This window comes from Paramisgurnus dabryanus, chromosome 2 (assembly GCF_030506205.2).
Source record: "Paramisgurnus dabryanus chromosome 2, PD_genome_1.1, whole genome shotgun sequence".
Lineage (NCBI taxonomy): Eukaryota > Metazoa > Chordata > Actinopteri > Cypriniformes > Cobitidae > Paramisgurnus > Paramisgurnus dabryanus.
In genome coordinates, this window is record NC_133338.1 from 49,117,497 (window position 1) to 49,145,297 (window position 27,801).

General features: G+C 36.9%; 1 protein-coding gene across 4 annotated transcripts in view; it reads right to left on the minus strand.

Moving 5' to 3' along the window:
* Positions 1-27,801, minus strand: part of sbf2 (SET binding factor 2) — a 164,582-nt gene that overhangs the window by 85,670 nt on the left and 51,111 nt on the right. For all 4 annotated transcript variants that reach the window (XM_065261509.2, XM_065261505.2, XM_065261504.2 and 1 more), the window contains exons 4-11: positions 20,071-20,205; positions 17,536-17,646; positions 14,951-15,056; positions 6,960-7,092; positions 4,148-4,256; positions 3,924-4,037; positions 3,197-3,274; positions 2,808-2,921 (exon numbers count right to left, since the gene is read on the minus strand). In XM_065261509.2, the coding sequence (XP_065117581.1) occupies positions 2,808-2,921; positions 3,197-3,274; positions 3,924-4,037; positions 4,148-4,256; positions 6,960-7,092; positions 14,951-15,056; positions 17,536-17,646; positions 20,071-20,205 (900 nt within the window). The remainder of the gene's footprint in view (positions 1-2,807; positions 2,922-3,196; positions 3,275-3,923; positions 4,038-4,147; positions 4,257-6,959; positions 7,093-14,950; positions 15,057-17,535; positions 17,647-20,070; positions 20,206-27,801) is intronic.

A 27,801-nucleotide genomic window follows, 5' to 3' on the forward strand; every position in this document is an offset into this window, starting at 1 on the left:
GCGCTGTAAATGAGCGGTCAAGTTCAAGTCAAGATCAGTAAGCGCAGGACCACGCTGAAGTCATTTACAGTGGATTTAATAATTTTCCTCAACAAAAACATGTAGCCTAATCTTGGTGAGTAAAGGTTTTTCAATGTTTAACTAAATATTACTTAGTCTTATAGACTAATATAGACTAATGTTGGCATTAATGTAAAGAAAGTGCCGAAGCAAATCCCGCAGAACCTTTATCTTAATTTCGTTATTCCCAAATACCCATCTTATTCAGAATATATTATCTTAATTTAATTCATTAAGAAATAATTGTTTTTATTGTCATGTTGGCCTATTTATAGTGTATTGCATAGGCCTATTTAGAATGAGATGTTATGATGTTACACATGACTTATTTTTCTTTGTTTCAACTTCCAAGTGACGTGTAGCCTAGTTAGTCATTAATAAATCATGTTTAAACCTGTGTAAATTACTCATTCTTGACAAAAGCTGTGTACGTGCACACATTTAAATAATGTCGGGCTGTAAACGGGTTCGGGCTTTCAAAAAGCTGTCAATCTAAATGTACTTTCGGGTTCGGGCTGCATTCTGTCGGGCTCCGGTCATTTCGGGCCTAACTTTTAAGGCCCGATTACAGCTCTACAATGCCATAATATCTTTTTTATTAATATATGTGTGTAACCTAGAAATGCAATGATCCCAAAGCCACAAGTCTAAAAAAGTTATATTTCACGTTTGAGGTTCTTGTAAGGGTTTTTGTAAGACCAGTGCCATTTCTATGTGCCAGTTAGCCCCCCCCAGAAAGTCTTTGTTTACATGCATACACGTTCGTTCTTATTATTATTTATCCTTATGTTAGGATATAAAATGCAGTTTCCACACCAGGAAATAAAACGTAACACAAAGATCATTGGATCCATTATCTAATTGGCTACAATTGTCCATCAATATTTTCCATGAAGTCATTGGAGGAATGAGCGAGTCAGATGATTTTTGACAGCGCTGTCTGGATATTATGTATTATACCCCCGCCTACTTTTAGAAACAAAGTTTGAACGCTGGTTTACGTGGTTACTAGAACCTAAAGTGTAATCTCATATACAGTGTTAAGACGTAAAAAGTCCACATATTGTATATTATATTCTATTACAAGATGTTCATGAGAAATCTGATGTAAACAACAGACTATATATCTATATTTCATGGATTATACGCATTTGTGGACAAAAATGGTCATTGGATTTATTCTATTAGACGGTTTTCATGGGTTATTCACACATCTGAAACAAACTGAATTCGACTCGCGATCGTTACATCAACACAAAGGTAAGAAGTCCCGTGTATATTTTGCATGTTGTCATCTGGACTTCTGTCACAAAATACTACATTTATGATGCTAGAGCATCTGTATCTCAAAACAAAGACCATACACTGATGCTAAACCCGTACACCTTTTAAATATTATTAATGTTTGTAGACAGTAGATATTGTTAGCAGCATAAAAAAACTGATGTCATTCCACATACGAATTAGTGCGCTTTGAAAGTTTAAACCACAACTTCTTGTCTGGCACTATCCGTGTGATGCACCATCGGGAACTTGTGCATTAATTAATCACATAGAAAGGTCACGCATGAAGTATGCAAAACAACCGCTCAACTGTTTACAAGTGTGGAAAAAGAGGCCCGTTCCAATGTTGTTGCATGTGGAATGATATTAATTAATGTCTTTGTGTAAGTCTATTGTTTAAAATAGTCCGCAAATGTGCATTTCCCATATGCAACACGTGACCTTACGCCTGGTAACATAAGACGTAAGGTTGCTCTGGTGCATCACATTGCTAGTGCAAGATGATAAGTTTTGGTTTTAAAGAATTTTTTGACGAAAATGACAATTGTTTTGCTAGATAACACCCTTATGCATTTGGTTGGGATAGTTTAGAGCAGAGCCATCTGGTGGGCCGCGTAGCCAGTGATAGACTACAGACAGATAATTTTATAAATCTTGTTATATTCGCATAAGATTTTTCGTTCATTCAAGATGCATGATCAAAAAGCCCATTTATGTTTGAATATCGCAACAGCAATAACGTCAGATAGAACGTATGTTCATTCAGATGCAGGGGGTCGCAAACAGCACGTCCGCATTGTACCACATTAGAAGAAGGCGGCATCTACAATAGTTGTCCGCTGTGTGATACCCTAAAAGGTTAGATCAGTTTTAAATGCACACTTTCCCCTACTGTAGCACCACTTTTTGACGTGCATTTTGCATCACTTTCTGAAACTTGCATCACTTTTCCCCCTTTCCCTGTCAAGATACTTTCAGTTTGGCTTATGCGTCAAATAAAGACACATTTTAATTCACTGCATGTGCAGAAGTAGAAATCATTTTTAATACAGCCACTTTCCCGTCAGGATACTTTCAGTTTGGCTTATGCGTCAAATAAAGATGCATTTTAATTCACTGCATGTGTACAAGTAGAAATCATTTTTAATACAGCCGCCGAAAAAATGAATAGACAACTGCAGTTTGCCTTTTATAATCATGTCTGCATGAGAAAAATTCTAGAATGTTTCCTCAAAAAACTTAATTTCTGCTCGACTGAACAAAGAAAGACGTAAACATCTTGGATGACATGGGGGTGAGTAAATTATCTGGATTTTTTGTGGAGTATATATTAAAGACCCACAAAATTAACCTTGTGTATGTGTTTTGAGGGTAACGTAATATCGTAACATTCCCGACATGGATTTCCCATAAGAAGGTATGAAATCATCATCAAGTTCATCAACCATCCGCATCTCTCTCACCTTATGAAAGTGAATCACGGGTTCGGCATGGATGCGAATGAGTTGCAGGCATGACCTGTAGCCCTGGAGGAGTTGTGCAAACAAACGCAGGAAGACGGCCCTCACCTCTTTATCCTGTAAAAAAAGAGCCAAAAGGAGGAGGAATCAGAGACGGGTAAGCAATACCAGACGAACATCTGAGGGAGGCATGAGTCAGAGTGAAGATTTTCGCTCGTCTTAAAATAAACCGAGTATGTGAGGGGAGTTCAAACTCCTTTAATGCATATTTCAGCCCCCCGAAGGCCCAATATGAGCTTTCCGTGCCACTCGTTCTGGAACTCCGCGTGTTACTTTGCGAGGTTGCGATTGCAAAAGCATGCAGATGAAGTGGGTATTATTGGTGGTCCTACCAGCAGCTTGAGGTTAGGTGGAGAAGTACGCAGGGGAGGGAAGGCATTATCAGCTGCTTCCAAATCTGGGTTCAAAACCTGGAAGAAACAGAAGATATTTATAGTGAAAAAATATCTGGTTATCTGTGGAAAGGAGGTGGATGGTGCGAATACAGTTTAAGGAATGCCTCAGGTCAGCATCGTTGCTCAAAAGTACAGATTAGCTAATAAAGATTATGAAACAAGTTATTTTTTTATAAGTACAATGTGTAATATCTACGTCAGCAGTACCAAAAATAACTGCATACGATATTAGATTTTCACATTTATTTCCTTGGCATAACTGGGCTCATAGGTTTATGTAGCTCAGTCTGTACAGCATTGTGTTAGCAATGCCAAAGTTTGTGGGTTTGATTTCCAGGGAACCCAAATACTTTGACAGAAAATGTATAACTTGCATGCATCCTAAGTCACTTTGGATAAAAGCATTTGGCAAATGCATAAATGCAAGGCTAGGACATTTGTTTTTATGCTAGGACATCTAAATGTTTTTTTTGTGAATGTTAGGGTACCAAGCTGATATTCTGGTCTCTATATATAGTCTGGGACCTTCATTTAGTGCAGGAAATATTTAACATTTACCCCTCACCTCAAATGTTATTTTACTTCAAAAGATCTCAGGGGGCAAAATAAAAACATGTGCACAATTATTATATTTGCATCACGATTAAGTTGGAGTATTATTTACCATGGACAGTATTTTTTGAGTATCGTACAGCAGGGGTTCAGGCAGCTGGGAGAGATGTATACACTCGGGTATCTTTATCGTTCCTCCATCAAGGTCAGCGATGATGACATCAAGCTGTAAACAGACAGCAAATCAGAAATGAGCACGAGTCACAAAGCGGCATCTATTTTGAGAAATATTCTTGGTATTTTGAGAAATGAAGTCTGTAAGGCACTTGAGCTCACCAGCTCCTGGATCTCGTTCTGGAACATGGAGTGTACGCCGATGATGAAGGGTGTTGGTGAGCTCAACACCTCCAGTAGACGAGACGGGAGGATGGGAATGTAGGGGTAACTGTGGTAAAAATAAAAGTTAGGCAACCGTTATCATCACTTCAAGGAAAAACTTAATAGCATACTGTTCTTGTTGAACACATAGCACAAAGGAAGAACACAGTGTTGTACAAGATCCTAAAAATAGACCTATTTACAAATTAAATGAGCATCACTTTGCAATTCTGAAGAGGATGCATAAAAGAGCTGTAAAAGTTAGGAGCACCAGCAAAAATTTAGGAGCATCCATTAAAAATAATAGGAGCACCAAAACGTCATCATCCTGAAGATTAAAAGCTTGAACAATCAAAGTTGATCTTAAATTATTTGCCACGCACTTGACTTGTGCTTGGGCCATTTTAAACAAGCTCTTATGCGTAAAACGTGTAGATTCATTGGGCCTTATAAACCATTTAATGTTTTTTTTAAATTATTTATTTTAAATTCAGTTATTTAATAAATATACACATTTATTTTTACAAATCCCATTTTTTCTGTTTTAATTTCTAGATTCTGTATTTTCACTTTTTATTTTCTTTCAATGTTAATTACTTTTCACTTATTTAAAAGCATATTTAATAAACGGAATTGATAAAATGTAATAATTTAACTTTTCTAAAAAAAAAAAAAACATTTAAATCAGAACATTGCATTTTTAGTTTGTGTCAACGTGCTGCATAACAAAACTTTGTTGAAATTAAAAAATGAAATTACAAATCTTTTGAGTGGGATTATACTATTTAAGAAATAAAAATAGTTTAAAATAGTTAATTTATTATTTTAAAAGTAGATTTTACTATACAATGGTAATATATTTCTGTCAACTTCATTAAGGTTAAACAGACTTTTATTATGATGGGTTGTCAGTGTGTATTGAAAGATCGCATTTCTCAATGAAATCCGCGTGAACTCTGACAGCATCTTTGAATATGAACTTCATGTATTTGTGTCCTTAGATGCTAAAAACAGCTTGAAACTGAGACATCCATGTAAAGTCTCATTGGTCTCTCTGAGACGTTTGTTAATTATTCCACAATGTATGCAAACGTTTCGTAAAGAAATTAAAGCAGGTCGCACCCCAACAATTATTTGCACTCACACAAATGCCCCCAAATATATTTTAAAGTCACACCAATTCAATTTCAGGAGCATATGCGACCAAAATGGTCCCAATTTCGAGCCCTTCATCATCAAAATATTATTAATTCTCAAATGGGTTAAAAAAATGTCTTCTAAAACAAAACAATGCATTTGTGAAAGAATACGATTTTTATTTTGAGCGTACTAAAGTGATAGTTCGGCCAAAAATGATATTAAACCCATGATTTACTCACCCCCAAGCTGTCCGAGTTGCATATGTCCATCGTTTTTCAGACAAACACATTTTCGGATATTTTATAAAATGTTTCAGATCTTTCAGTTGATTAAATGTAATGTTACGGGGTCCACCCATAGTCCACGACTTTCAAGTCCAAAAAAAGTGCGTCCATCCTTCACAGATTGAATCCAAACGGCTCCAGGATGATAAATAAAGGTCTTCTGAGGGTAATCCGTGCGGTGTTGTTGTAGAAATATCCATATTTAAAACTTTATTAACGAAAATAAATACCTTCCGGTAGAGCCGCCATCTTAGTCGCGTCCGCATTCAGGAGAGACTATTAGCGTAGTGTACGCACTTTTCTTAGTGACGTATGACAAATTCCGTAGGCTGCGTAAGCTCTCATCCTGAATGCGGACGCGACTAAGATGGCGGCGCTACCGGAAGGTATTTATTTTCGTTAATAAAGTTTTAAATATGGATATTTCTACAACAACACCGCGCGGATTACCCTTAGAAGACCTTTGTTTATCATCCTGGAGCCATTTGGATTTAATTTGTGAAGGATGGACGCACTTTTTTTTGACTTGAAGGTCGTGGACCCCGTAACATTACATTTAATCAACTGAAAGATCTAAAACATTTTATAAAATATCCGAAAATGTGTTTGTCTGAAAAACGATGGACATATGCAACTCGGACAGCTTGGGGGTGAGTAAATCATGGGTTTAATATCATTTTTGGACGAACTATCCCTTTAATAAGATATTTGAGGAATCAATACGTTGCATTTAAATGTAAGCAAATATAGATAAAAATGGTAGCACGCGGTGTTGTTTCGAAGTCTTCAACAACACTGGCTCCACGACGGTTTGTAAGACAATACCTGGTTCTCGTGTGTATTCATACTATGATGACTACTCACGAGAAACAAAAATCATCTTACTTACCGACACTGAGCCAGAGTGCCATCATTTTGATATACATTTACATTCAAAAATAAAGTGTCGATTAGTAAATACACTCCCACAAATGTAATATTTAGATGACCGGTAGTTCTCAAACTAGGGGCCGTTTTATGACATTTTATAAAACACATTATTTTATCATAAATTCTAGGGTAAAAAAATAAGGCTACTAACCAACAGCACTACATTGTATATTTTAATATTTTTGTTTAATTCAAATTTTATGTTTTATAATGTTTTATGTCATACATTTTCTTTGGGGGGCCACGAAGGGCACAAGTGGGGAGAGCCGCACCATGGAAAAAATTTGAGAACCACTGCAATACACAGCAGTTTAGTTTCAATGCTAGCATACAATGCACTTCTATTAAATGAGATTTGCTTTTGATCTAGATAATAATATGAGATGATGTAATGATGTAAGCCGACAATCACCCACCTGTATCTGAGAGGAAACATGAGGGACTCCAAAGCACGGCAGGCCTCTCCTAATCTCTGATAGCTGGAGGAGTGGAACAAAATCTTGTGCTCTGTTAGAACCGCGCAAAAAAGGCTAAGAACGTTCTGGATTCCTGCAAGACAGAAAAACAGCCCAAAAAAACCCCAAAGTATTAATGTTAAGCAACAATTCGACTTTAATCTAGACCCATTCAAACTCCAAGGGGTTGTTAAGGGATAACAGTGATTTGTTATTTCATTTGGAAGTAATTAGAGTACAGTGCAGTAAATATCATAAATACACAGCGGGAGGACAAACAGCCCCGCAATTAGGTCACAACCAATTTCTTGTCGCACATCGACTTTCATCAAATCGCGATAAAGCAAAAATGCTCAGTGAGTGATGACTAAGAAATGGAATACAAATTCAACTCGGAGGGGAGGGCGAAAGATAAAAGTTTACAGTTCCTGTTTTTGTTTGTCATCAACATACCACACTGGCTATTAATCACACGCTCGACAGAAATGGAGACAGTGAGCCATTAACAGACGTATCCGCCGCTCGACTGGGTCAGCGTTTCCATTATGTCTGTGTCAAAATATGATACGCACCAATAAACAGGAACAAGATATGAAAAATCGCATAGTCTGTCCTGTTGAGCGGATACCTGAATGAGCAAACAGACGTTTGTCAATTGCATATTTGTCGTTCCATTCAATCTATTTCAGAGATGTAATAATAAATCATCGTAATTGCGTCACTTGCCAAACTTTTTTACGACGACTAGTCCAAAAAGCCTTCATATGGTTCATTATAACACAAATGCATACATGCAAGACACTTAAAGAAAGTAAGAGAAAAGTATAAACTTTGTGTCTTACAGGCCCCAAAACAAATGAGCTAACCCCTTTCTGTCTCCATGATATTGTGATCTATAAATGAAGCCACCACCTCCATAGACACCACTAATATCTCTTCTGTGATGGAATGTCAGTGTCATTTCTCGACCCAAAAACACAACAACACATTTTGCAATCTTATTTGTGAGGCGTCCAGTCAAACACCCCGACCTTGTGAAAGGCACTTATCTATTGGAACAGCTACACATTTCTGACCCATGCACAGAAAAAGCAGCAAACAATAAACAGTCCGACGTATAACAGCAAACATGTTCATTTTCCTCCGCTTTTTGCGGTAAGAGAGACATGCCATCAGTCCTCTGCGATCTCTGAAACAGAGGATAAAGTGACTGATAATAATGTGCTATTAGAGGCTGGGAGTAAACACAGGCTTATAGTTTGACAGGCAAGCGTTTCTGTCGAACACTTTTTGATAGCAAACCTAATATTGACGTGCAAGTTCAGGCCTGTGCCAACTGGTTTTATATTAGTGGTCCTATGGCTTAACTATTAGAGCACCGCGCTAGAAACGTCAAGGTCATGGGTTTGATTCATGGGTGAATGCGCAGACTGATCTGTGTTACTGTAGCTTAGATGGTAGAGCATTGCGTTTGCAATGCAGATGTCAAGAGTTCGAACACACATACTGAAAAATGTTACTTGTGATGCACTGCAAGTCGCTTTGGATAAAAGCATCTCCCAATGCAAAAATGTCAAGATAAAATGCAAACTTTAAATGCATTGCAATTCACTTTGGTTAAACACGTCAGCCAAATGCATAAATGTATACGTATGATTACATGGACTGATGAAACAATCAATGTTAAAAGAATCCGGTCTGAGACCATTAAGAGCATTAACACCTTAAGAGCATTTTTTTTCCTCATTAAAGCGGAATCAACTTAAAATACTCCATAATGTATAATCATACACTTACGTGCAAGACATCATTTGAAACTGTTAAGGGTCTACTTTTATTTGTGTACATTCACAATTCACCTTTTATGATTAAACTTTATGATTTTGTAAAAAAATTTTTTAAAAATAAACATGGTGTGGTTACAAACATCTCTGTCTCCGCCAACTCTCTCTCAACACGATACAAAAATCAGTTGATACTCCACCAATACTTGTCAAACAAACATGATATTTGTGCCTAAAGAAAGTTGCCTGTTTATGTAATCTGTACGAAAGTAAAGAGAGTTCTCTCTAATGTGTATATGTGTGTATATATATATGTGTATATATATATGTGTATATATATATATATATATATATATATATATATATATATATATATATATATGTGTGTGTGTGTGTGTGTATGTGTATATATGTATATGTGTATATATGTGTATATATGTGTATGTATGTGTATGTATGTGTATGTATGTGTATGTGTATGTGCATGTATGTGTGTGTGTATGTGTGTGTGTATGTGTGTATGTGTGTATGTGTGTGTGTGTGTGTGTGTGTGTGTGTGTGTGTGTGTGTGTGTGTGTGTGTGTGTGTGTGTGTGTGTGTGTGTGTGTGTGTATGTATGTATGTATGTATGTATGTATGTATGTATGTATGTATGTATGTATATATATATATATATATATATATATATATATACACCATAGTTACAAACGCCCCCAGTGGTCCGCCAAAAGATGACCTAAAGTAGGCAAGTGTTTATACAATCGTCACTTATTTAAGTAGATTTTTAATGCACTTGCGAATATAGACGTTTCATCGGACACACGTGCGATGACGCGTTATTTCCAATTTAAATAAATGAGATTGCAGCGCTTCTATTGCATCGTTTCTTTTGTCGTGTTGTACCCAAGTAAACGTCTGCTTCCAAGATGTTAAATTATATACATTGATGAAAATATATTGTAGTGACTGAGGGTGAAGCGCTGGCCCGATCGGGCAAGTGACAATTCTTTTTACTGGCCCGATTGTTCTCACGCTTGCCGTGGGCCACCGGGCAGTCCTTTATGTTGAGCCCTGGATGTTTATGATGGCCTATAGTAACAATAGTATTAAATTGCACTATAATCCTTTTATGTTAATGATAGTGGTCAATAGAAAGGGAAATATTGTCAATGCAAAATATAATAATGGCCCTAAAAATTACTACCTGGTAACAGTACCCAGCGGCACCTTTTCCGGTACTTTACACTGTAGTAACAAAAATTTTTCTTGCGAAAATAACAGCATTTAGATAATTTTGGGTAAATATGTCCGTTTACTTAGACAGCATCTGCATGCAGCTTTCCAGGGACACACTTCAAATTTGCGCACAAAATAAAAACAGTGTGCGAGTATCTCATTGAGATCTGTTTTAATTGCAGAGGCATAAAAGCATGTGAACATGATAAACGTTTGTGACAATTCAGCACATTGGCGTTTGTTGTGCAGGGTCATGTCACAGGATCGATTTCTCTACCTAACTTTCATAGCTTACTCTCGCATGGCGCCCAGATGCATTCTCGGGCACCAAATTTGGTGCTGATTGATTTAATGTGAATTGGTAATCTGTGGTAACAACGCAATTTGGATAGGAGATGGTCACATGACATAAAGCAACACAAATTTGGTTGATCTGACGTAAACCCACTCTTACGGGATTGTTTTGTATTATTAAAGTGATGCACAGCAATCGCTCAAAATGAAACACGGTCAAATAAATAAGCCCACTTTTAAGATGAATAGTTCAACAGTTCAAGTCGCATTTTGCTGAAAATAAATCATGACCGGGTCTTAAAATATTAAACCCTGTGATCACAGAATAGATGACATAAAATGACACGAAACACAAATGCATCACAAAATAAAGAAAATATTGACTGCCTAATCAAATCCTTAGCTTTTATGTTCCAGATTAAGAATCGCAGACAAGGCCTCATGTTTTCAGTCTTGTGCGATGTGTTGTGTTTGTGCTATTTGAAAAATCTGCTTATTTGAACTGACAAAAGGATTTGGAAAGTAATAATGTCAAGGACCGCAGCTGGACCGTGTTATTGCCGCACATATCATATCAAGAGGAAAACTTTGCGTGCATGTGAATGACCGTGTGCGTGTCTCTCCAAATCCTGCGTGTTGAACACTGGACATCCAGAACTGAAACATTCATTACATCAGACTGCAATGCATTGGCGCTTTTCATAAGCAAATTATGTTCATCTTGAGGAATGAGAAACGTGCAAACTGCTCGAAACTTATTTTTGTCTTTGTATGACAAATTCTCGCAAAACAGATTTGATTGAATGCTTTCAAAACCATGTGTGCACTCGAAATTCGGAAAAAAACTTTGATTGGAAAGAATTGTTTTTGTGTACTTCTGCATAGAGGATGCAAGGTGCAGCCAATCAGAAGTCACCCAACCGCAAAGAAGCTACATCAAGTAACACATCAAGCACAAAGAAAACATTTGTTTTAAAAAACAGGAAAACAGTTTCAAGTCCTCGCTGAAGTGCCATGGAATGCACAAAGTTTTTGATGTGTTGACGTCTTTTAATCGAAACAGGAAGTCAATGGGAAGTCACATATTGAGTAGCCCCTCCCCTTTAGTAAAGTCAGGGCCTGTCGCATCCCTAAAATTATTAAAGGGGAGGGGCTACCCGATATGTTTCCACAGACTTCCTCTTGCGGTTAAGAAATGACGTCAAGACATCGAAAAACGCTGCGCATTCCAGAACACTTCAGATTGTAAAGAGCATTTAATTGGACAGGAAATTAGATGAGAAGCTTAAGTGCAGAATGATGTCACAAAAATTCTAGATTTGTTTTGGCCCATATGACAAACTTTTTGAATGATTATATCTTGTATCAATGTGAATTTTGTCTGTTTCGTACCACTGTGGCTTATAGGCTAACACAAAGGTCGTCAACCTTTTTCAGTCCAAGGACCCCCTTATTGGATAGAGAGGCGGACCAAGGACCCCCAATAAATGTATCAAATTAAAACTGGATTGATATTTTTTGTTTTGATGATTACATTACAAATATATAAAATTATCTTTTTTGTATACATATTCACATACTGTTAACATACTTTTACATTTGCATTTAAAATTACATTTTAAATAACTACATATCAGGGCACCTTTATTTTAATAAAGTATTATATTATATATGGGAACATTCATTTCAATCAAGTTTTTTTATCATTTGTGTTATTAGTTTATTAATGCATTTTTGATAAATGCCTAATTTCATAAAAAAAATGAATTCAAATAATATTTGGGGGACCCCCAGTAATACCACCACGGACCCCCAAGGGGCCCCGGACCCCCTGTTGAAGACCCATGGGCTAACATAATCATACTAAAAGCTAAAAACTTACATTTTGATTTTATTGGGGCTTGAACAAAAGATTATTCAGTGAATTATGGATTAACCTCAGTTATATAGTTAAAAGAAACACCAGAAGTGAATCTAAATACAACAACTTTTAAGTGTATTTATATTAAAGGCGGAGTGCAAACTGTTTGGAAGCCAGTGTTGATATTTGAAATCAACTAAACAAACACGCCCCTACCACAATAGAATCTGGACCTTCTTTTGATAGACCCGCCCCACACAAACGCAATCCAGGCAACGATGTTGATTAAAAGGCACGCCCCTTACTGCTGATTGGCTACAAGTGTGTTTTGGTAGTCGTCCCGACTCCCTTTTCCAAAGCGTTTTTTTTTTCAGAAATTGTGCACTCCGCCTTTAAAGGTACTTCAAGAAATATTCCAATTTCATAAAAAAGATCCCAATATTTTACTCACCCCCATGTCATCCAAGATGTTGATGTCTTTCTTTGTTCAGTCGAGAAGATATTAAGTTTTTTGATGAAAACATTTCATAGACTTTATTGGACCTCAACAGTTTCAATGCAATTTACAATTGCAGTTTTAATGTCAAATTAACACAAATTAATGTCAGTGTCAGTTTATTGTTTAAAATGGTCCGCAAATGTGCATTTCACATATGCAGGGCCTTATAATTTCCACGATCACGGAATTGGCAATTAACACGGAATCTAGTGTTAACGCGGAATTTTACATATTTTAAATAAAATACGTTTTTTGTGAGGGAGAAGAACGTATTTCTGGGGGAAATGCAGACCGGGGGAAGTAAATCTGGGCAACGCACCCCCTCCCGTCGTTTCAGACCCCCTCCAAAACACTGAAACCATGGCGAAGCGGCTCTCCACGACTCTGCTTTCGTCAGCGAAAAAATTAAGAAGTTCGACGCTAAGCACATACGTAGTTCTGAGCAGTTCCCACGTGACTTTTATGTGACCGGAGAACTGTTATTTTGTAAGTTTTGTCAAAATTCTGTTCACGGTGAGCGCAAAGATACCTGCACTCTCTCATCCACGTCTATCTCACTGCACCTCTCTCACGTGCACGCGCTCTCGCATCTGTCCGAAGTCCGAACACAAATCCTCATGTATTTGTTCAGTTTTATGCATTTCAAGCGAGCTGAGGCAAACTAACTATCCCTCGCATATAAAATATAATCATCTGCATCATGGCGCCGCTCTCTGTCTCTCTTTCGCTCGCATGTGCAAAGAGCTGCGCGCTCATGCTGTCAGATCAATATCCTTTGTATGTTTGTAAAGTTATATGCATTTCAAGCGATTGTGTATAAAATATGGATCGCGTTCCGCTGGACCGATGTGTTTAAGGCACTTCTGAAGGCACCACTGCTTTGACACCTTGTTGTAGCCTTCTGCAACAACACTAAACAATGCATTGAATTGAGTTGTGTGCGTGTGTGCGCGCGTGTGTATGTGCGTGTGTAAATGCATGTTTAAAAGTCATTAAGTAATCGTGTTATCCAGTTTTTCCCCAAATCATTTACATTTTAATCATCAACATTAAAGGCACACTCTTTTAATAACAGTAAAGGGTAAAAAAAATAATTGCCAAAAATTAAAACGGATAAAACGGAATTAGCTAAAATTAAAATGGAGAAACGGAATTTGGGAAAATATAAAACAGACTTTAGGAAAAATTAAACGGATTTTATAGGGCCCTACATATGTGATGCGTGATCTTTCTATGTGCTTACGCAAATAAATAAGGGGCGTCTTCAGACCGTCTTTCGTTGCTAAGTAACCCAAGCATTGCTTGACGCTGTGACGAGCACCCACCGGCGGAGAAAGAATTTAGCGCCTGTGAACATGCAAGTTTGTTAAAAACTATATGTCTGATCCTCGTTTACATTTTAATAATTCAAAATATATGTATGCATTATGTATAAGACCTATATGCATCAATGTGCACATGCAAGGAAGTTGTGCATTACCATCGCGGTAGTAAAACACTGCCACCGTCACAGCCCTATTTAAAAGTGCATATTTATATATTGCTGGCTGAAAATGATGATCGTTTTGCTAGATAAGACCCTTATGGGTTTGGTATTTGAAACTACAATTTTAAACTGCAATGAAACTGTAAACTGTTGGGGTCCAATAAAGTCTATTAAATTGAGAAAAATCCTGGAATGTTTTTTCTGAAAAAGCTTAATGTTTCTCGACCAAACAAATAAAGACAAACAACTTTGATGACATGGGAGTGAGTAAATAATCATGATATTATTTTTATGAAAGTGGATGTCATACACCACTTAAAATTATGCCAAAGGTCCAGAAGAGACCACGAGTTCTTCACAAAAATTATTATCTGCATTTGATATAATCATTCAGAAAGAACATTTGATGTAAAAATGTAAACTGGTAACTTTTTGCATGGAATGCAAAACCTGATCCAATTCTTTTTTTTTAAATAACCAATGTCACAAATCCACTTGTGTAGATCTAGATTTATAGTTAATTGTCTGGCAACGTAGATAGTGTTACAATTGCCTTGCTCTTCTCTATTATTATGCTCATACAGTATGAATGTCCTGCACAAAAACATGTTTACAGGAAGAGACATTGAGCGGAACTGTAAAGGACAGGAGGTGTCTGCATAAATATGGAAAAGATAAAAAATGCGTCAGACTGCTCTGAGCTGCCATAGATGAAATATAGATTTTTCCTGTAAATACACAGTATACTGTACAATATATACACTACACAATATGCTGTGTTAAGGTACACACCTAACTGTTGAAAGAGGAGGGCTACACTCTTGCAGGTGATTGGCAGGTTGTCATTCAAAGGTGTCTGGATGAGCTGACGGTCCCCTGCTCCCAGTGAAAACAGTTTCTGAAAACATGAACACACATTTTCGGGTCATTCAAATGCATTAATAACAAACAAAAGCATTTCCATAGGATATGTAGCTCATCTGATGCTTGTTACATTAAGGTAATGGGTTTGATTCCAAAGGAACACACAAATGGATAACATTTACACCTTGAATGCACACTGAAAGCTCATTGGACCTTCAAATTCCTTAGTGAATATCAAGGTTGTGGTTACCTGGACGTAAGATTAAATTTAGCAAGGATGATAGGCGAGTTCAGGTCACTTTTTGTGCAAGACGGCAGTGTAACTTCTTTTAACGAATCACATGAAAATAGAGAATGAATAAAAAGCAAACAATGTGCATCAAGTGTGTTTTGCATTAACTTTTTTCCTGCCAGGGTTTCTTAAAAACTTGCCAGCCAGAGCCAACATTTTTTATTATTTTCACAAAAGTTTAATGCCTTCCAGAAAATGTTCTTCTCTAAATATATAAACATACAATATATCAAATGAAAGAACAGACCATCTGTTTTTTTTAAGTTTCACCTTAAGTTTTATCACCTTTTAAATATATTAAATTTTGAGCAAAAAGCTGGGATAATTTCATTTTTGTGAAGGACGTTTGATAGAGATACGATTCAGAGCAATCCTCAACACATACACAGAGTTTGAACCATAGACATTATATACATAGACGCTGCCTATTGGAGCTGACATATCACCGCGGCCGCCATCTTGGATGGGTCCCCAATGCACCCCCTACATTTATTTCTACTCAGGAAGGTGCATCCCCAAGTACAATAATCATATCTCCAAAAATGTTACCAGATTTTCACATGTAAGTAATGTTAGTTGCGATGACGTAATTATTTTTCAATCATTCTTATGAAAGGTAATCCGATGCGATCTGGTATCAATACTGTGCCAGTCATTGCAACTGTAAGATGGACAAAATACGGGCATAGTTGGTTTCTCACCACTGACCCGAATTGACTCTGGTGCTTACATAGATTGAGGAGACCCATCCAATATTGCGGCGGCGCTGCATACGTTCCAGTGCGTCATGAGGTGTCTATGTAGATAATTTCTATGGTTTGAACTGTTTGTCCTCAGGGAATTCTGGGTTTTATAAGTTGGGTAAGAGCCCCAACTGGTGGAAAACAGCAGAAATACGGATTGCTGGAAAAACTCATCATTGGCAGGGAAGCGTTTTCTCTTAATTGACGAGTTTAATGGTCAATGGCGGGGAAAGGGTTAATATGTTTTTAATTTATAAATCTGCTTTAAACCCGCTTTCAACACAAAACTGGTAAATTACAATGCTATAATGTTTTGTGCAGTTTATTTTGTCGTAGAGAAAAAAGCTTACCATCAACTACACATTCTGCCATGTTTCTCACTAACACGTGAACGTATTTATGACTTTGTGCTGATGTTAATGTACCTTTATCTCATATATGCATTATATCTGCCATAACTATGGCACCAGCTGTCTTAAAAGAAAGCTGTCTATGTAAGCCGAAGCTATGTTGGTCTATTGCTTAGACCCAATAAGACGCACAGGGTCAATCTAGTGGGTTTAATGATGAACATAATAAATGCAAACTGAAGCTGAGGCCTAGAATGACCCATAACACATTCCTAGAGGATTGTGTTAGAGTCACTTTAAAAGATGAATATGTTGCTCTCCTGAGGTTTATAACTTGTATCCTATTTAATCATCAGGAAACCACACTCCAGCTGGGAGAAATAATAGATTCTGGAGGAATTTTGAAACAATTTTGAAAAAAAATATTATGCTAGGGAATTCAAGATGGGATCCTGCTAAACTTGTGCATTTATATATTTCCCTTGAAACCAATTCGTAAATTGCTGAACAACATCTAATGGCGTGATTTAGTCACCGAGTTGGATTTATGTGAGTGTAGTGTACAATAAAGAGGGGTGGATATAAAAACTGTTTAAAAAGAAAACACATTTTGGGGGCATATTTGATCACAGCTGCCACATAAAAAAAAAAATTCACAAACATAACACTGAAGCAGACAAAACTCTCAGAGAGCAAGATGTATATGTGACTCTGGACCAATTATAAGTAGCACATTTATATTTGTAGCAATAGCCAAAAATACATTGTATGGGGTGAAATGATCCATTTTTATTTAAATCATTAGGATATTAAGTAAAGATCATTTCCATGAAAATATTTCCTAACCTCAACTCCATACCGTACATAGATATAAATGTATTTATCATTAATAATATATGTTGCTAAAAACTTCATTAATACAACTTTAAAGAAGATTTTCTCAATATTTAGATTTTTTGCACACTCAGGTTTCAAAAAAATGGACCCTTACGACTGGTTTTGTGGTCCAGGGAAAAGCCATATGATATATCAGACACCATTACAAAGTTGCACACCAACAAACAAATGAATCCCGGCTAACTCGATCATTTCTAGGGTTCACAGAGAAAGATGGGTCTGATGTCTGACCTGAGCACCTCCAGCCGGTGGAACAAAGCATGTGAAGAGGTTGGCAACCAGACCTTCCAGAGGAAAGTTCATACTGTCGATGTATACAGTATAGATCAATCCCAAGCAGCCCTAGGAAACAACACAAAAACGTTATTCACACACAAAAAACACATTTTGAATGTTCTATGTTGGTAGGGTGCCTGCTTACAAGCCCATGTAAAAAGCCCTCTCCACATAAACTGCTATTCTGGTCTATTATAAATCTATGCATTCATCCATTTTATTATTCAACATTGCGTCATGTGAATCATGTGCATCATATCAAAATAAGTGCCTGCTGCACACGCGTTGAAAGGGTTTATGATAAAAGAGACGCTAAACTCTGATAACATATGAGATTAGGCAAGTATCTGGCAAAGTAGATTATACTTATAGATGATACTCTTTTATCATAAATCCCTTCACACTGTCTGCAGCAGACACGCATTTTGACAAATGATGCACATAGGTTTACTTGACGCGCCAAACACATATTTTGACATGACGAGCCACACACGACGAGCTAAATACATGTTGTAAAGAGCTTCGCATCAATGTAATACTGCACCTCTCCTCAACAAGCAAAAGAAATTACAATATTTCGGATTAATGGTTCGAATCCCTACCAATATTGTAACTACCAATCAATTGCAATTATGCGATCTCATGATTTAACGCATAATCAGTCAAAATACGCATATTTATGTGGGGGATGCATTTTTCAAATACGCAGCACTTTCGCAGCATTAATTGCAGATCTCCATGCGTAAAATATGCGGGGGCTTGAATGATTTCATAATCCCCGCTTTTTCGTAGCAAAAATCTCATATTTCTTAGCAGAAAGTTGAAAAATGTTGCATTTACCTCACACAAGCGCAGCCATGTTGCCATGGGAACGTTATGAAGTTACGTTATTATGTGACGTGAACATCATTGAAAAGCTGCAAAAGCTGAAAACTGTTTTTTATCGCATAAAATTGCATAAATATCCTGCATATTCCAACACATTTTTCAAGAAAATGTGCCGCAAGATCAAGGATTTTTGCTTGCAACAATCACAAAAAATTTGCAAATCTAGAATAACTAAAAAAAAATCCTAATAATAAATACCAGCAGATTTTAATTTCAAGACCTTATTAGTCTAGCATAATGAAAACGAAAGAGAAATGTTGTGTAACTGTAAATATCTGGTCCTTTCCCAAGAAAAACAACAAATTCCTGTGCACAGCTCATTCCAAATTCATGAATGTAGGCCAGAACAAAAAATATAATAAAAATATAAAACTAAAGCAATCTGCCAGAAACTTTGGATGGAGTGGATTTCCTGCCTTGGAGCTCTTGTGATAGTCCTCTGTTTCTTCAATCCCTGTGGTTATTCTCCAAGAAGACATAAATCTTTGACTTTAATGATTTAAGGGATGTGACCATCAATACCTAGCAGGATTTTCCCAGCGGAAAAATGAACCTGAATCCAATTCAGCTTATGTACCAGCGATCCCTATTTAGACATTGAAACAATAAGGCTTTTGGGTTGTCGATACATTGGGTTTCAGCAAGATTTCAACTGCAGTTTGGTATACATTGCTACAGTCCAGATAAGCCAAGAGTCAAATGGCCGAGTTACTGGCCAAGTTGGCTGGTTAGTTTATTAGGAACTGGACAATAACGCATGCTTTAAATTCCTATTACAAATGACAGTTTGACCCTTGCTTATTGCTTTTCTTGCCATGATTTCACATGGCTACTTTCTAGGCCTAAAGCCATCAAAATGAAAGAAAGTGAATAAGAACAAAAAGCACATTGTCACACAGAGACAACAAATGTATGTCTATATATAATTAAAATAGTGTTTCAGAGCTCTTAAAAAATATTTATGGCATGTAAATTGTCCCTCACAGCTAAAAATCTGAGCATCAACATGGACAGCTACTAACTGTATGGTTAAGATAACTGTAAAGGGCTCATTATAGTTCTGCATAGGTCCTATGGCATAGACTCTGCGTTCGTTTTTATATACACTTATGCATCGTCGTCCGCGACAACGTGCAATTACACATGCAGACCGCTAGTAGGCAGTATCCACGTGTGTAACCCACAGTCTCAAGCGGAAATGCCTATGAAGGAATATTTTTTAACTGACGGGAGAGGTTCTAACGGACCAATCACAGCGCTTACGATCCGTGTAGAACGGATGAGTTGTTAAACTTTTGGCGAGATGCACGTCAGGCTTTGCACAGCTACGTACAGCCTACGCATAGTCTACGGCTATAAAAGTTGATGGTAGTCTAAACATTAAAAAACGTACGTAATGAATAATCAATAAACTTAATTGAACTTCACTGAACATTGTTTATATTCTGGCAACCTTACCGAAACACCTGCTACAAGTATTAGTTTTTATTCACTATAGTAATGAAGAGGAAGCAAAGTACTCTAGCGGAAAAACGAGTGGAATGATGTGAATAAGAATGAGAATCATTACACGTGTCACCAAACATTTGTGTTTCAGATTACCCTAAATATTTCTGGGTAATCCAGCCTGGAGACCATAATCAGACTTTTGGGTGCAAAGACTTGAGCTGGCTGGATCAAACCATTTTCTTCCTCATCTTCTTCCTCCTCCCCATCTGCCTCCAACGTCTTTGAGCCCTGAAACCGAAAACAAACAGGAATAATTTAAAAAGTCTGGGCTAAACAAAATTCCAAGCTGCTGAGCTACACGTATGGAGCGATGGTATGAGATAAGACCTGGATATGATTCAAGGACAGGGGTTCTGGGTCAAATGAAGTCGCATGTGCGAGTTCCAACAGTGTTTTTTTTAAAGGGCACTGAGGTAAGAAACACAAACGTAAGCATAGTCCAAAATGAAAAAAAATGAGGAACCGAATTTTTTACATAAAGGGCACTGAGGTAAGAAACACAAACATAAGCATAGTCCACAATGAATAAAATGAGGAACTGAATTTCTTTGCAAAAGGCCTTTACACAACACCTATTTGTAAGTATTAAATACAACAATTTTAAAGAAGACATATCTTGAAAATCTGACTTTTTCCATGTTTAAGTGCTATAGTTGGGTCCCCAGTGCTTCTATCAACCTAGAAAATGTGAAAAAGATCAACCTAGTAACTTAGTTTTTGTAAACCATTCTCTGCAAGCATGTGAGAAAACACATAATTGAAATGTGGCTCCCCTTGTGATGTCAGAAGGGGATAATACCGCCCCTTAACCTGCACTATCCAACCACGGCACTGCCATTTAGTGCAGAGATCAGCTCATTTGCATTTAAAAGGACACACCTTTGCTTACACCCACAAAATGGCAATTTTAGCATAAGGTATAATAAATTACAGTTCTATTTGTCTTGTAAGATGTCCCCTTTAACATTTATAAGTTTTTGTTACATTTAGTTAAAGTTTTGCAAGTTATACATTATCTAGCAGTGCAGCACTAGCAGGAACTAGCAGCAAGGGCACTGCGACAACATCAAGCACCATTCATTCTGAAAAATGAAAGATATCCAAAAAGTAGCTTTTTCTGATAAAAGTCACTAAGTTGACAACACTGCTATGTGAGCATATGGTATATATTTTTGGTCCGTCTTGAAATGATAGTGAAACAGATTAGAAGACTGTTCCGGGCCACCATAGTTTATGTAATTAATGGGAAAACCTGACACGTGTTCATGCAGGGTACAGACGGTAATGTCTTACACCCTTCAGACTCACTTCAAAAGATCTGCCCTTCGGCGGTAACAGGGCACAGTGAGCACACTTCAATTTTTTTTTTTAAAGTCATTGTATTTAGTCTGGAAGCGGCATGTTTAATATTGAGTCACGCAGTAAATGAGGACAGACAGACCCCAAACAGAGCAGAAAAAATCATAAAGAGAATATAATTGTCCATTTCCTCAGCAAATGTAGACGGTGTGTCTATCATGGGATCATGGGGATTTTTGCGCTAATTCTGTGTTATTTCTATCGATAATCATCAGGATTGAGGAGTTGAGGATGTTGGGAAACAATACAATAAGATCACACGATTACATGTCCTCATAATCACTAATAAACACAGCTTATGTAGACAAGCTTAGCAAGTATGCAGTGGAGTCGCTCAGTATACCAGTTAAATCCAGATTACTAAAACAACTCAAAACAGAACTTAAATTTAAGACATCAAATGTGATAACAATTATGACGCCTGCCAAGCACTGCTGTCTTTTGTAAAATGATAACGCAAATTGAGTTATGGGGTCCTGCATACTTCTCAGATGCGAGCGTGACGGCGTGCTGACAGAGTTAGTGTGCACAGGGATGGAGAAAGTTAAGATAAGCCGTATAATGAATAAAGGAGTGACCCGTGTCGGGTGCACGACAACGTAAGTGAAGTCGAGATGCTGGTCTATTAATAGATTGCGCTTTTGGAAATTGGCTTCATTCTGGGTTGCTTTGGGCAAGGGTCTCGTCCAAAAGGCTGAACGTGCAGAACAAGACGGGTGTGTACAAAATCAAATTGACTCCATGTGAGTATTTGGAAGAAATTAAACTTCCTAAATATCTGTGTAAAAAGATGCAATCAGTGAAAAAATAAATAAAACCGCAATTACAACACGTTCAACCCCGAGCGAGTTTACAAAACAACAGGAGGATTAAATCAATGAATATACTAAATGTGTGCTGGGTCAGAGGCATGCTAAAACAAATTTGTATACATTTGGGACAGGTTACATGTCAAAAGTTAAACATTTTATGAGATCACCCTCCAAAAAAGTATTCTTCCAAACCTGTCTGACATTATTTCTGAAACAAATGTGAAACAAAAGGTAGCATGTAAGCCTCATCAGATTTAACAAATTGCTAATGTTTGCATGTGGTAATAGAAAAAGTCATTTTAGTTAGGAATAACACAACTCATGCTTAACTTATAGCACTAGCAACACTTTTGGAATAAAAGGAATATTCAATTTTCTTAAAAGAAAAATCCAGATAATTTACTCACCACCATGTCATCCAAAATGTTGATGTCTTTCTTTGTTTAGTTGAGAAGAAATTATGTTTTTTGAGGAAAACATTGCAGGATTTTTCTCATTTTAATGGACTTTAATAGAGCCCAACAATTAATACTTAACTCAACACTTAACAGTTTTTTTTCAACGGAGTTTCAAAGGACTATAAACCATCCCAAACGAGGCATAAGGGTCTTATCTAGCAAAACGATTGTCATTATTGACAATTAAAATAACAAATATACACTTTTAAAGCATAACTTCTTGTTTAATCCGGTCGTGATGCGCCAACGTGACCCCACGCAATACGTCATGACGTCAAGAGGTCACAGAGGACGAACGCGAAACTCCGCCCCAGTGTTTACAAGTGTAGAGAACGAGGACAGTTTGTACGTTGTTGTATGTCAACTGATACTAATTAATGTCTTTGTGTCAGTTTATTGTTTACAATGGTCCGCAAATGTGCGTTTTATATATGTAACATGTGACCTCCCTACGTCACTACGCATTTACGTTAGGTCGCGCTGGACCGGATTTAGACGAGAAGTTGTGCTTTAAAAGTGTATATTTGTTATTTTTCTTGTCAAAAATGACAATCGTTTTGCTAGATAAGACCCTTATGCCTCGTTTGGGATCGTTTAGAGTCTTTTGAAACTCTGTTGAAAGAACTGTTACGTGTTGAGTTAAGTGTTAATTGTTGGGCTCTATTAAAGTCCATTAAAATGAGAAAAATCCTGCAATGTTTTCCTCAACATAATTTCTTCTCGACTGAACAAAGAAAGACATCAACATTTTGGATGACATGGTGGTGAGTAAATTATCTGGATTTTTCTTTTAAGAAAATTGAATATTCCTTTAAATAAAAAAATTATAAATAAATTCATTATAATGTTTATATTTTTTATATTAATATTTAATTATAATATTAATTCATAATAAATTAACCCATCCATCCACAATGAAGTTAATAAAGGCTTGTGGGTGAGTAAATATTAACAAGGTGAACCATCCCTTTAAATACCTATTGAGGTACAGTACTGTGCGTTTGTCAACAGGTACCATTTATGAATCAATATAAAGTGTTTGATTAGTATAACTATTTTAAACTATTTAAAAAAGTTGAATAAATGGCATGAATAGTTCTGCAGACTTCTTCATCATCCCTGCCTAAGATTGAAACGTTTGGCCTTTGAGTTATCTCTCACTGCGTAAAATCTGTTTCTAATTGCCTGATGCTGCATCAAATCGAACTGTGCCCACCTCCCTACCTTTCTGTCTAACCCCTGCACTAGACTCTATTTGATTTTCTCAGACAGTGAAAACATGCCACAAGATCCGTGGCATCTTATCAGTGGGAGAACAGGATTAAAATACCCCCACAGATGGGAAACACATTTCGACCTTATTGGCAGGATTTGGTTCAATTATGGAGAAAAATACATTCCAGCGCTGCCTCTTCCCATCTGACAAAAGAGAAACATCTTCCAGTGTGTCGTGATAGTAACAAAGTGGGCTCGATAGTGCAGCTTTAGACAAGATCAAAGCACTAGAAAGGTTCTGCACCTGCAGATATGTTAAATACTGCACAATGGACACACAAGAAAGGCAAACGATACGCAGTAGCTGCGTTTCTATTCCTCTTTAAATTGCGCAAATTGAAATAGCGAATAAAAAATGCCGCCATTGGAAACACACCAATTTTGCATAAACTCCCATTGCGAAAAAGTTTTTACGCTTTGGTGAGGTGGTTTTTCAGGGTTATTTGAAAAATGAATATAATCGCAAAACTGCAATCGATTTTTTCCTGCATTTTTAGGTCATTTGCATAAAATTCACACAATCATTCTTTAAATATGGCAAGTTACGTAGAGTTGAAGGACAAGACAGAAGAGGTGTGTTTGACTTCATGTGGTGACCGTGACACAAGAACAGTCAAGCACATTACATAAAAATTTCTCCATGTCGTTCTGCATAGCACTGAATTAAAGCCAAACACAACGTCACCATCGTTTTTGGAATGACTTATCGACGGGCGGTTGAATTATTAAAGCAATAAACCCCAAGAAGCAGTGGGTTACCAGTGCATTTAATAACAGCTAAGGGGCGTTCGCGTCGTGCCTAAACCCCCCTTAGCTGTTATAAAATGCACTGTTAACCCAACGCTTCGAGGGGTTTATTGCGTTTATAAAACGGTTACTTCATATGCATAATGTTAGTGATGATCAAATATGCTTGGAAGCATGCTGAACTCTTTCCCCACCAGCTTTTTTTTTTAAGTTGCCACCCAGTTTTAGTTTAATGCCTTGCAGAAAAATGATCTTCTTTAAATAAACATAAAATATCAAATGAAAGAACAGACCATCCGCTTTAAAAAAAAAAAAAAAAACGTTTCATCCTACCTTCATTTGTTTGTTCTCTTATCACTTCTCTTTATCGACGAGGTGACTCAACAATATTTATTGACATTTATCTGGATATCGCCATTAATTGTGCAATTGTATACAAATTAAAAATATGATTAAAGACTGTGGTGTTTATTTTCATAGATCAGTACGCAGCAACAGTGGCGCAGTGATACTTATGTAATGTGGTCTGAACCGTGAGGTTACCGGTGTATTTTATCACCGCTTAGAACGCGTTACAACCAATCAGAATGAAGAACCAGAACTGCCTGTTTTATAATTGAAAATAATGCACACCTAAGGTGGTAATGCAGCACGACGCGAAGCAAACACGCTTACCACAGTTACTACAGACATTGCTAAGACAATGGGTCTCATTCATTAAGCATGCGTATGCACAAATTTATTGCGTGAGCGTGAGGTGTGCGTACGGATGTTTTCACGAACAAATATTCCTTCCTCACTTTTTAAATCTCTATATGAAAGCGTCTGCTTAATGTAAACGTCATATGTAATGGGAAGTCCAAACGTCAATCACTTGATCTCTTGTGTGTTTTATTTTTACAGATGTGCGTCTCGGTCATATTAATTAAATGTCATATTTGTTAACACATCTGGTCTGGGTGTGCTTTATGCAAATTACCAACCTCGTGCACGTGGCCACTCATGTAGAACACTCCAAATTCACTAACGTAAGAACAAGTATAACAAAAAATTCATTTGGGAGAAGTTCAAGTTTGCATATAAATACGAAAAACGTACGCAATTATTAGTAGGGATGCACCGATAGGATTTTTTTGGGCCGATACCGATACCGATTTAAGCAGACAACTTCTGGCCGATACCGATGCCGATACCGATTTTAAACACTTGTAGCCTATACAATATTATACAGTTTGTCTATTAGATAGTTTATTTCTGCATCAAATTATTTTTACTGAACATGGATTGTATCTAATTAACATTCAACTGACCAACATAATAAGAGGCACAAATTAAGCTAAAACAAATATAATAAGACAACATGACAACCTTCAAAGGTGGTTTTTGCTATTCAGCATTTATTTTATTAACAACATTAACTAATTTTTTTTACATATATATTTGATTTCTTTAATAAACATAAATAATGCCAGTGCTATTCCTTTAAACAGAGTATAAATATTGCTACTTCAAAAAAGTTGGACTTCTTGTCCCACTAAAGTGCAGTCTGTTTCTTTTATTGTCCAAGACATTTGAGCCAGCTCAACAAAGGTTTTCTGTCGGTGCTTAAGTATAGTGCACACTAGGGCTGGACCAGAATGTTTGAATATTCGTTCCGTTGGTTGACATTCAATTTTCAGTTTTGAGATTCGAATATATATAAATATTTTACAGCGTTAATGCAGAGCTTTTGCCAAGCAGGAAGTGCGCTTCACGCTCCCGCTCTATAGGTGGCGCAGAGAGACCAACATCCATAGCAAACAGCCATCAAACGCCACCAGTAGAAGAGATCGCCTCGAACGGAAAGCGCGCTTCCTGCTTTGGCATTCACTCTAATAGTGTTGTAAATAACGTTCAGTTTCTTGCAAAAACTGATTGATTTCCTTCACAAGACATCAATATGTCACACGGAGTTATGGGGGATTACTTTTGTATTAGATATACATGTTTAAAGTGGCGGATCGGTTGACTTGCATGACGGAGCACTGGGGTTTCTGCAAAATATCTTCTATATTGTTCTACTGATGAAAAACGTATTGGATGGTGTAAGTGTTAGTAAATAAACTTGATTTTGAAAGTATGCTATCGTTTTATTAAAGTTTGTTGAACTTCATTAATTCGTTCATTTATTTACGTTGTTTTATTTAAATGGCCTATTACGTTATCAGTAATTACTATGCTTCTAATTTCTGATACGGGAGTGTTTGTTTGTTAGAAAAATGTTAGGCTAACGTTACCTTATTAAAAGTATTGCTTGTGTTTTGTTTCACTAATGCTGTTCTCGCAGCACGCGTGACAGGCACGCCGCTACATACGCACACAGATTCCTGCCTTTATTAAAGAGAAAAATATGTTCAGCCCCTCCTTCCGAAGCTTTGAATATTTAATTTGATTTCTACTAGAGCTTTGAAGCTCAAAGAATTGTATTCGGAACAGCCCTAGTGCACACCCAAACATTAAATCATTTTAATTGAACAACAGACATGCAATTCATTGACTTTATGCGGTTAATTAATAAACAATCGGTATCGGCCTTTCTCGTGCTATTGCCGATATGCCGATGGTTTCAAATTCATCAAAAATCGGCCGATAAATATCGGCGGCCAATGCATCGGTGCATCACTAATTATTAGTGAACGAGACCGATTGCTCTAGTGGTTACCTTAAGACATTTGATAGGTCAGGTGTGCATTTATCAAAAAATAATGCATACCTGTGGAACATTTCACAACCAATTAGAATAAAGCATTCAACAGCCTCGTGGTATAAAATCGGTTAATGGAAATGCTGTCATTTCGCAATATATAATGTTCTTCTACAATAAAAAAAATAACGCTACAGTTTTGCACAAATCTTTAATGGAAACGCAACTTGAGAGAAGCAGCATGCGCCATAGTCTGCACGTCATGAACATGCACTGAATGACCAAGGAGAACAAATTGTTGAATAAAATCTTTTGGGCACAAAAGTTTTCCGTCGCTTCATAATATTATTATTGTACTACTGATGGCAAATGGACCTTTTTGGCGTTGTCTTTCATTGTTGTCTGGGCTTGATTATGAAAATAAAACTGCAGTCTATGGGACAGTCACAAGCCTCCCGGTTTTCATCAAAAATATTTAAAAATGTGTTCT